Source organism: Ascaphus truei, chromosome 1 (genome assembly GCF_040206685.1).
Source record: "Ascaphus truei isolate aAscTru1 chromosome 1, aAscTru1.hap1, whole genome shotgun sequence".
In the NCBI taxonomy this organism is placed as follows: Eukaryota; Metazoa; Chordata; class Amphibia; order Anura; family Ascaphidae; genus Ascaphus; species Ascaphus truei.
Window position 1 is genome coordinate 461,337 of NC_134483.1, and position 12,232 is coordinate 473,568.

The following is a 12,232-nucleotide window of genomic DNA, read 5'->3' on the forward strand; positions in this document are numbered from 1 at the left end:
AGCGCTGGTATATTGGGAGGGTATGATACTATCGGGGAGAGGTATAAGAGCGCTGGTATATTGGGAGGGTATGATACTATCGGGGAGAGGTGTAAGAGTGCTGATATATTGGGAGGGTATGATACTATCGGGGAGAGGTATAAGGGCGCTGGTATATTGGGAGTGTATGATACTATCGGGGAGAGGTATAAGGGCGCTGATATATTGGGAGGGTTTGATACTATCGGGGAGAGGTATAAGAGCGCTGATATATTGGGAGGGTATGATACTATCGGGGAGAGGTATAAGAGCGCTGATATATTGGGAGGGTATGATACTATCGGGGAGAGGTATAAGAGCGCTGATATATTGGGAGGGTATGATACTATCGGGGAGAGGTATAAGAGCGCTGGTATATTGGGAGGGTATGATACTATCGGGGAGAGGTATAAGAGCGCTGGTATATTGGGAGGGTATGATACTATCGGGGAGAGGTATAAGAGCGCTGATATATTGGGAGGGTATGATACTATCGGGGAGAGGTATAAGAGCGCTGGTATATTGGGAGGGTTTGATACTATCGGGGAGAGGTATAAGAGTGCTGGTATATTGGGAGTGTATGATATTATCGGGGAGAGGTATAAGAGCGCTGGTATATTGGGAGTGTATGATACTATCGGGGAGAGGTATAAGAGCGCTGATATATTGGGAGGGTATGATACTATCGGGGAGAGGTATAAGAGCGCTGGTATATTGGGAGGGTATGATACTATCGGGGAGAGGTGTAAGAGCGCTGATATATTGGGAGGGTATGGTACTATCGGGGAGAGGTATAAGAGCGCTGATATATTGGGAGGGTATGATACTATCGGGGAGAGGTATAAGAGCGCTGGTATATTGGGAGTGTATGATACTATCGGGGAGAGGTATAAGGGCGCTGGTATATTGGGAGGGTATGATACTATCGGGGAGAGGTATAAGAGCGCTGGTATATTGGGAGGGTTTGATACTATCGGGGAGAGGTATAAGAGCGCTGATATATTGGGAGGGTATGATACTATCGGGGAGAGGTATAAGGGCGCTGATATATTGGGAGGGCATGATACTATCGGGGAGAGGTATAAGGGCGCTGATATATTGGGAGGGTATGATACTATCGGGGAGAGGTATAAGGGCGCTGATATATTGGGAGTGTATGATACTATCGGGGAGAGGTATAAGAGCGCTGATATATTGGGAGGGTATGATACTATCGGGGAGAGGTGTAAGAGCGCTGATATATTGGGAGGGTATGATACTATCGGGGAGAGGTATAAGAGCGCTGGTATATTGGGAGGGTTTGATATTATCGGGGAGAGGTGTAAGAGTGCTGATATATTGGGAGGGTTTGATACTATCGGGGAGAGGTATAAGAGCGCTGATATATTGGGAGGGTATGATACTATCGGGGAGGGGTATAAGAGCGCTGGTATATTGGGAGTGTATGATACTATCGGGGAGAGGTATAAGGGCGCTGATATATTGGGAGGGTATGATACTATCGGGGAGAGGTATAAGAGCGCTGGTATATTGGGATGGTATGATACTATCGGGGAGAGGTATAAGAGCGCTGGTATATTGGGAGTGTATGATACTATCGGGGAGAGGTATAAGAGCGCTGATATATTGGGAGGGTATGATACTATCGGGGAGAGGTATAAGAGCGCTGATATATTGGGAGGGTATGATACTATCGGGGAGAGGTATAAGAGCGCTGATATATTGGGAGGGTATGATACTATCGGGGAGAGGTATAAGAGCGCTGGTATATTGGGAGGGTATGATACTATCGGGGAGAGGTATAAGGGCGCTGATATATTGGGAGGGTTTGATACTATCGGGGAGAGGTATAAGAGCGCTGATATATTGGGAGGGTATGATACTATCGGGGAGAGGTATAAGAGCGCTGGTATATTGGGAGGGTATGATACTATCGGGGAGAGGTGTAAGAGCGCTGATATATTGGGAGGGTTTGATACTATCGGGGAGAGGTATAAGAGCGCTGATATATTGGGAGGGTATGATACTATCGGGGAGAGGTATAAGAGCGCTGGTATATTGGGAGGGTATGATACTATCGGGGAGAGGTATAAGGGCGCTGATATATTGGGAGTGTTTGATACTATCGGGGAGAGGTATAAGAGCGCTGATATATTGGGAGTGTATGATACTATCGGGGAGAGGTATAAGGGCGCTGATATATTGGGAGTGTATGATACTATCGGGGAGAGGTATAAGAGCGCTGATATATTAGGAGTGTATGATACTATCGGGGAGAGGTATAAGAGCGCTGATATATTGGGAGGGTTTGATATTATCGGGGAGAGGTATAAGAGCGCTGATATATTGGGAGGGTATGATACTATCGGGGAGAGGTATAAGAGCGCTGATATATTGGGAGTGTATGATACTATCGGGGAGAGGTATAAGAGCGCTGATATATTGGGAGGGTATGATACTATCGGGGAGAGGTATAAGAGCGCTGATATATTGGGAGGGTATGATACTATCGGGGAGAGGTATAAGAGCGCTGGTATATTGGGAGGGTATGATACTATCGGGGAGAGGTATAAGAGCGCTGGTATATTGGGAGGGTATGATATTATCGGGGAGAGGTATAAGAGCGCTGATATATTGGGAGGGTATGATACTATCGGGGAGAGGTATAAGGGCGCTGGTATATTGGGAGGGTTTGATACTATCGGGGAGAGGTATAAGGGCGCTGGTATATTGGGAGGGTATGATATTATCGGGGAGAGGTATAAGAGCGCTGATATATTGGGAGGGTATGATACTATCGGGGAGAGGTATAAGGGCGCTGATATATTGGGAGGGTTTGATACTATCGGGGAGAGGTATAAGGGCGCTGGTATATTGGGAGGGTATGATACTATCGGGGAGAGGTATAAGGGCGCTGGTATATTGGGAGGGTATGATACTATCGGGGAGAGGTATAAGGGCGCTGGTATATTGGGAGGGTTTGATACTATCGGGGAGGGGTATAAGAGCGCTGGTATATTGGGAGGGTATGATATTATCGGGGAGGGGTATAAGAGCGCTGATATATTGGGAGGGTTTGATACTATCGGGGAGAGGTATAAGAGCGCTGGTATATTGGGAGGGTATGATACTATCGGGGAGAGGTATAAGAGCGCTGGTATATTGGGAGGGTATGATACTATCGGGGAGAGGTATAAGAGCGCTGGTATATTGGGAGTGTATGATACTATCGGGGAGAGGTATAAGAGCGCTGGTATATTGGGAGGGTATGATACTATCGGGGAGAGGTATAAGAGCGCTGATATATTGGGAGGGTATGATACTATCGGGGAGGGGTATAAGGGCGCTGGTATATTGGGAGGGTATGATACTATCGGGGAGAGGTATAAGAGCGCTGATATATTGGGAGGGTATGATACTATCGGGGAGAGGTATAAGAGCGCTGATATATTGGGAGGGTATGATACTATCGGGGAGAGGTATAAGAGCGCTGGTATATTGGGAGTGTATGATACTATCGGGGAGAGGTATAAGAGCGCTGATATATTGGGAGGGTTTGATACTATCGGGGAGGGGTATAAGGGCGCTGGTATATTGGGAGGGTATGATACTATCGGGGAGAGGTATAAGAGCGCTGATATATTGGGAGGGTATGATACTATCGGGGAGAGGTGTAAGAGCGCTGGTATATTGGGAGGGTATGATACTATCGGGGAGAGGTATAAGAGCGCTGATATATTGGGAGGGTATGATACTATCGGGGAGAGGTATAAGAGCGCTGATATATTGGGAGGGTATGATACTATCGGGGAGAGGTATAAGAGCGCTGATATATTGGGAGGGTATGATACTATCGGGGAGAGGTGTAAGAGCGCTGGTATATTGGGAGGGTATGATACTATCGGGGAGAGGTATAAGAGCGCTGATATATTGGGAGGGTATGATACTATCGGGGAGAGGTATAAGAGCGCTGATATATTGGGAGGGTATGATACTATCGGGGAGAGGTATAAGAGCGCTGATATATTGGGAGGGTATGATACTATCGGGGAGGGGTATAAGAGCGCTGATATATTGGGAGGGTATGATACTATCGGGGAGAGGTATAAGAGCGCTGATATATTGGGAGGGTATGATACTATCGGGGAGAGGTATAAGAGCGCTGATATATTGGGAGGGTATGATACTATCGGGGAGAGGTATAAGAGCGCTGATATATTGGGAGGGTATGATACTATCGGGGAGAGGTATAAGAGCGCTGATATATTGGGAGTGTATGATACTATCGGGGAGAGGTATAAGGGCGCTGATATATTGGGAGGGTATGATACTATCGGGGAGAGGTATAAGAGCGCTGGTATATTGGGAGGGTATGATACTATCGGGGAGAGGTATAAGAGCGCTGATATATTGGGAGGGTATGATACTATCGGGGAGAGGTATAAGAGCGCTGGTATATTGGGAGTGTATGATACTATCGGGGAGAGGTATAAGAGCGCTGGTATATTGGGAGGTTATGATACTATCGGGGAGAGGTATAAGGGCGCTGATATATTGGGAGGGTATGATACTATCGGGGAGAGGTATAAGGGCGCTGATATATTGGGAGTGTATGATACTATCGGGGAGAGGTATAAGAGCGCTGATATATTAGGAGTGTATGATACTATCGGGGAGAGGTATAAGAGCGCTGATATATTGGGAGGGTTTGATATTATCGGGGAGAGGTATAAGAGCGCTGATATATTGGGAGGGTATGATACTATCGGGGAGAGGTATAAGAGCGCTGATATATTGGGAGTGTATGATACTATCGGGGAGAGGTATAAGAGCGCTGATATATTGGGAGGGTATGATACTATCGGGGAGAGGTATAAGAGCGCTGATATATTGGGAGGGTATGATACTATCGGGGAGAGGTATAAGAGCGCTGGTATATTGGGAGGGTATGATACTATCGGGGAGAGGTATAAGAGCGCTGGTATATTGGGAGGGTATGATATTATCGGGGAGAGGTATAAGAGCGCTGATATATTGGGAGGGTATGATACTATCGGGGAGAGGTATAAGGGCGCTGGTATATTGGGAGGGTTTGATACTATCGGGGAGAGGTATAAGGGCGCTGGTATATTGGGAGGGTATGATATTATCGGGGAGAGGTATAAGAGCGCTGATATATTGGGAGGGTATGATACTATCGGGGAGAGGTATAAGGGCGCTGATATATTGGGAGGGTTTGATACTATCGGGGAGAGGTATAAGGGCGCTGGTATATTGGGAGGGTATGATACTATCGGGGAGAGGTATAAGGGCGCTGGTATATTGGGAGGGTATGATACTATCGGGGAGAGGTATAAGGGCGCTGGTATATTGGGAGGGTTTGATACTATCGGGGAGGGGTATAAGAGCGCTGGTATATTGGGAGGGTATGATATTATCGGGGAGGGGTATAAGAGCGCTGATATATTGGGAGGGTTTGATACTATCGGGGAGAGGTATAAGAGCGCTGATATATTGGGAGGGTATGATACTATCGGGGAGAGGTATAAGAGCGCTGGTATATTGGGAGGGTATGATACTATCGGGGAGAGGTATAAGAGCGCTGGTATATTGGGAGTGTATGATACTATCGGGGAGAGGTATAAGAGCGCTGGTATATTGGGAGGGTATGATACTATCGGGGAGAGGTATAAGAGCGCTGATATATTGGGAGGGTATGATACTATCGGGGAGAGGTATAAGAGCGCTGATATATTGGGAGGGTATGATACTATCGGGGAGAGGTATAAGAGCGCTGATATATTGGGAGGGTATGATACTATCGGGGAGAGGTGTAAGAGCGCTGGTATATTGGGAGGGTATGATACTATCGGGGAGAGGTATAAGAGCGCTGATATATTGGGAGGGTATGATACTATCGGGGAGAGGTATAAGAGCGCTGATATATTGGGAGGGTATGATACTATCGGGGAGAGGTATAAGAGCGCTGATATATTGGGAGGGTATGATACTATCGGGGAGGGGTATAAGAGCGCTGATATATTGGGAGGGTATGATACTATCGGGGAGAGGTATAAGAGCGCTGATATATTGGGAGGGTATGATACTATCGGGGAGAGGTATAAGAGCGCTGATATATTGGGAGGGTATGATACTATCGGGGAGAGGTATAAGAGCGCTGATATATTGGGAGGGTATGATACTATCGGGGAGAGGTATAAGAGCGCTGATATATTGGGAGTGTATGATACTATCGGGGAGAGGTATAAGGGCGCTGATATATTGGGAGGGTATGATACTATCGGGGAGAGGTATAAGAGCGCTGGTATATTGGGAGGGTATGATACTATCGGGGAGAGGTATAAGAGCGCTGATATATTGGGAGGGTATGATACTATCGGGGAGAGGTATAAGAGCGCTGGTATATTGGGAGTGTATGATACTATCGGGGAGAGGTATAAGAGCGCTGGTATATTGGGAGGTTATGATACTATCGGGGAGAGGTATAAGGGCGCTGATATATTGGGAGGGTATGATACTATCGGGGAGAGGTATAAGAGCGCTGATATATTGGGAGGGTATGATACTATCGGGGAGGGGTATAAGAGTGCTGATATATTGGGAGGGTATGATACTATCGGGGAGAGGTATAAGAGCGCTGGTATATTGGGAGTGTATGATACTATCGGGGAGAGGTATAAGAGCGCTGGTATATTGGGAGGGTTTGATATTATCGGGGAGAGGTATAAGAGCGCTGGTATATTGGGAGGGTATGATACTATCGGGGAGAGGTATAAGGGCGCTGATATATTGGGAGTGTATGATATTATCGGGGAGAGGTATAAGAGCGCTGATATATTGGGATTGTATGATACTATCGGGGAGAGGTATAAGGGCGCTGATATATTGGGAGTGTATGATATTATCGGGGAGAGGTATAAGAGCGCTGATATATTGGGATTGTATGATACTATCGGGGAGAGGTATAAGGGCGCTGATATATTGGGAGTGTATGATATTATCGGGGAGAGGTATAAGAGCGCTGGTATATTGGGAGGGTTTGATATTATCGGGGAGAGGTATAAGAGCGCTGATATATTGGGAGGGTTTGATACTATCGGGGAGAGGTATAAGAGTGCTGATATATTGGGAGGGTATGATATTATCGGGGAGAGGTATAAGAGCGCTGATATATTGGGAGGGTTTGATACTATCGGGGAGAGGTATAAGGGCGCTGATATATTGGGAGGGTATGATACTATCGGGGAGAGGTATAAGGGCGCTGATATATTGGGAGTGTATGATATTATCGGGGAGAGGTATAAGAGCGCTGATATATTGGGAGGGTTTGATACTATCGGGGAGAGGTATAAGGGCGCTGGTATATTGGGAGGGTATGATACTATCGGGGAGAGGTATAAGAGCGCTGGTATATTGGGAGTGTATGATACTATCGGGGAGAGGTATAAGAGCGCTGATATATTGGGAGGGTATGATACTATCGGGGAGAGGTATAAGAGCGCTGATATATTGGGAGGGTATGATACTATCGGGGAGAGGTATAAGAGCGCTGATATATTGGGAGGGTTTGATATTATCGGGGAGAGGTATAAGAGCGCTGATATATTGGGAGGGTTTGATATTATCGGGGAGAGGTATAAGAGCGCTGATATATTGGGAGGGTTTGATATTATCGGGGAGAGGTATAAGAGCGCTGATATATTGGGAGGGTATGATATTATCGGGGAGAGGTATAAGGGCGCTGATATATTGGGAGGGTATGATACTATCGGGGAGAGGTATAAGAGCGCTGGTATATTGGGAGGGTATGATACTATCGGGGAGAGGTATAAGAGCGCTGATATATTGGGAGGGTATGATATTATCGGGGAGAGGTATAAGAGCGCTGATATATTGGGAGGGTTTGATATTATCGGGGAGAGGTATAAGAGCGCTGATATATTGGGAGGGTTTGATACTATCGGGGAGAGGTATAAGGGCGCTGGTATATTGGGAGGGTATGATACTATCGGGGAGAGGTATAAGAGCGCTGGTATATTGGGAGGGTATGATACTATCGGGGAGAGGTATAAGAGCGCTGATATATTGGGAGTGTATGATATTATCGGGGAGAGGTATAAGGGCGCTGATATATTGGGAGTGTATGATATTATCGGGGAGAGGTATAAGAGCGCTGGTATATTGGGAGGGTATGATACTATCGGGGAGAGGTATAAGAGTGCTGGTATATTGGGAGGGTATGATACTATCGGGGAGAGGTATAAGAGCGCTGGTATATTGGGAGGGTATGATACTATCGGGGAGAGGTATAAGAGCGCTGATATATTGGGAGTGTATGATACTATCGGGGAGAGGTATAAGGGCGCTGGTATATTGGGAGGGTTTGATATTATCGGGGAGAGGTATAAGAGCGCTGATATATTGGGAGGGTTTGATACTATCGGGGAGAGGTATGAGAGCGCTGATATATTGGGAGGGTATGATACTATCGGGGAGAGGTATAAGGGCGCTGATATATTGGGAGTGTATGATATTATCGGGGAGAGGTATAAGAGCGCTGATATATTGGGAGGGTTTGATACTATCGGGGAGAGGTATGAGAGCGCTGATATATTGGGAGGGTATGATACTATCGGGGAGAGGTATAAGAGCGCTGGTATATTGGGAGTGTATGATACTATCGGGGAGAGGTATAAGAGCGCTGGTATATTGGGAGGGTATGATACTATCGGGGAGAGGTATAAGGGCGCTGATATATTGGGAGTGTATGATATTATCGGGGAGAGGTATAAGAGCGCTGGTATATTGGGAGGGTATGATACTATCGGGGAGAGGTATAAGAGCGCTGGTATATTGGGAGTGTATGATACTATCGGGGAGAGGTATAAGGGCGCTGATATATTGGGAGGGTATGATACTATCGGGGAGAGGTATAAGAGCGCTGATATATTGGGAGGGTATGATACTATCGGGGAGAGGTATAAGAGCGCTGGTATATTGGGAGGGTATGGTACTATCGGGGAGAGGTATAAGAGCGCTGATATATTGGGAGTGTATGATACTATCGGGGAGATGTATAAGAGTGCTGATATATTGGGAGGGTTTGATACTATCGGGGAGAGGTATAAGAGCGCTGATATATTGGGAGGGTATGATACTATCGGGGAGAGGTATAAGAGCGCTGGTATATTGGGAGGGTATGATACTATCGGGGAGAGGTATAAGAGCGCTGATATATTGGGAGGGTTTGATATTATCGGGGAGAGGTATAAGAGCGCTGATATATTGGGAGGGTATGATACTATCGGGGAGAGGTATAAGAGCGCTGGTATATTGGGAGGGTATGATACTATCGGGGAGAGGTGTAAGAGCGCTGATATATTAGGAGTGTATGATACTATCGGGGAGAGGTGTAAGAGTGCTGATATATTGGGAGGGTATGATACTATCGGGGAGAGGTATAAGGGCGCTGGTATATTGGGAGGGTATGATATTATCGGGGAGAGGTATAAGGGCGCTGATATATTGGGAGGGTATGATACTATCGGGGAGAGGTATAAGAGCGCTGATATATTGGGAGGGTATGATACTATCGGGGAGAGGTATAAGAGCGCTGATATATTGGGAGGGTATGATACTATCGGGGAGAGGTATAAGGGCGCTGATATATTGGGAGGGTATGATACTATCGGGGAGAGGTATAAGAGCGCTGATATATTGGGAGGGTATAAGATAGTACTGGGAGAGGTATAAGGGCGCTGGTATATTGGGAGGGTATGATACTATCGGGGAGAGGTATAAGATAAGTCTCTCGTGCTCACACTGCTGCTTTGTGTCTCCAGAGAACCTGTCTGTTGCCAAAGAGGAGAACGTTGGAATTCACCAGACTCTGGACCAGACTCTGCTTGAGCTGAACAACCTGTGACAATCCAACACCTAAGTTGCCAACCCCTTCCAGTTATCACACCCTCTCCCCAACACTTCCTATCGTGTCCACTGACCACTCTATACCTTCATCACTTTTTGTCTCTGAGCAAATGACCAAACTATGCCCCCTTACTTCTTACCCAGTGACCTCAACCTGACCCAGTAGCCCAGTCACCAACACTTCCTATCACTGACCCTTTACCCGAAAATGTGCTGATTTCATCCAGTTACTCCTCAATGGCCACAATAAATTCTTACTCCATTGTTTGTTTAGTACCTTCTCGCCATGTCCAGAATACCCCCTCCTGACCAATGAACCTGTAGGTAACACCTGATCCCAAGATGAGTTGACACCAGTGTGTTTAAACCCAGTAACAGCAGAGACAAGATTTCCCACAATCCACTGTACCACCAAAATCAGTATATATTTAAGAGAAATGAATCTCCATGTGGCAGTGCAGGAAATCCTTTAGTCAGGTCATATTCAGGAACATGATACTGTATATAGCATTCCTTAAGTGAAAATCAGGATGAAGTCCGTATGTGGAAATGTATTTCGAGACCAAATGTTTAGTATACAGGGATAGAAACCAACTGAAGCCGCGCAGTATGCTAGGGCCGCATATGGCATCATATAGGAACCAGCGACTCTAGATCCGAATATTAAACACTTAAAGCAACTTCCATAGGCGGCAGTAAGCCAAGATAAGGACATAACCGCTCTACTCACAGACCACTTCTGTTTATTGAAGTGATAGGATTCATCCCTGCGTGTGTCCCGTCAAATCAGGTCCAAGCTCTTTGATACAGCGCCAGTGTCCACGAGAAACGCGTCAGAGAGCTATTTCAGCTTCCCAGTGGGCATTTTGTGTCAATAAAATCTTTTTACTTTTTCACCTCTGATCCTGCCCCCAGTTCTCTTTGATTTTCGCAGAGCTCCATGTTTTTTCCACTGCTGATCCCAGCACCTGTTATGGGAAGAAGACCTCTCAACAAGCATGTTATCCCCCTCCCTCCTTAACCTGTTGTCATTCTTACTCTGTTCCCGACTGTGGATCTCAACCATCTCTAGAGAAATGATTTCCATCACTGGGTAATGATCGCACCTGAATATCAGAAATACCTTGACCCACCAAAGAACCCCTTACCTCCAATTCAGCCAATAGGAAGTGCCAAAACCTACGCTATATGCACCCTATAAACTCTGCAGACCCGTGACTTCCTGATTCTAAATAACCATGTGTAGGCAATTAAAGAACAGTATCCCAAACACCATGTAACACCGTACCCCAAGAACTAGTTACTGCTGAGCACTGGCTCTGCCCCAGGCACCACAGCTACTAACCACCTGCAGCCCGGTGCCGTGGTGCGTGGGAGCTGCGTGCAACGAGACGGGACAGTATCCCAAACACCATGTAACACCGTACCCCAAGAACTAGTGACTGCTGAGCACTGGCTCTGCCCCAGGCACCACAGCTACTAACCACCTGCAGCCCGGTGCCGTGGTGCGGGGGAGCTGCGTGCAACGAGATGGGATGGTATCCCAAACACCATGTAACACCGTACCCCAAGAACTAGTGACTGCTGAGCACTGGCTCTGCCCCAGGCACCACAGCTACTAACCACCTGCAGCCCGGTGCCGTGGTGCGGGGGAGCTGCGTGCAACGAGATGGGACGGTACATAGGAAAGGAGTTACTTGTTGGTACCAATATTAGAATCTCGCATCATGTGTCCACCAGAGTTAATTTTTCATAGCATCTCACTAATAAATAATTTTATCTAATGATTGTGTTTCTTGACTGTTCATTATACACTGTCAGCCTATGGGTCTCTGCGGATCACAGAATGCTTGCCACCCTGTCACACTGTGTCACCCTGTCACACTGTGTCACCCTGTCACACTGTCTCCCTGTAGTACAAGGGAAAGACTCTGCACAGAGATGTGCATTTGCAGAACCTGCATTGGCATTTTAGTGAGGCATTTAAAGTGATCCTTTTAAGTGAGAATATATAGTTAGACTATAGTTTGACTAGAGGTGACTGGGGACTGGATATACTGCAATCTACCCTACACAAGACAACAAACGGTGAGCTACCCTTACCACACTATGATCCCATGCTTGTTAGCCTTGCACATTTTAACCCCCCCCCCACCCATTTACACCATACAGTATTTCACTGCAGCAAAACATTTGACAAGGAAAAGGCGCACTCCTGCGGTTTAGTCTGCACACCCACACACTTGGCTCACAACAGCTCCTTGCA

The 12,232-nt window shown here is 46.6% G+C and overlaps 1 protein-coding gene across 1 annotated transcript in view; it reads left to right on the forward strand.

Moving 5' to 3' along the window:
- Nucleotides 1–11,753, forward strand: part of LOC142466984 (tropomyosin-like) — a 40,730-nt gene extending 28,977 nt beyond the window's left edge. The window contains exon 6 of the mRNA XM_075572645.1: nt 9,882–11,753. Within this exon, the coding sequence (XP_075428760.1) occupies nt 9,882–9,964 (83 nt within the window). The 3' untranslated portion in view covers nt 9,965–11,753. The remainder of the gene's footprint in view (nt 1–9,881) is intronic.
- The last annotated feature ends 479 nt before the right edge of the window (nt 11,754–12,232 follow it).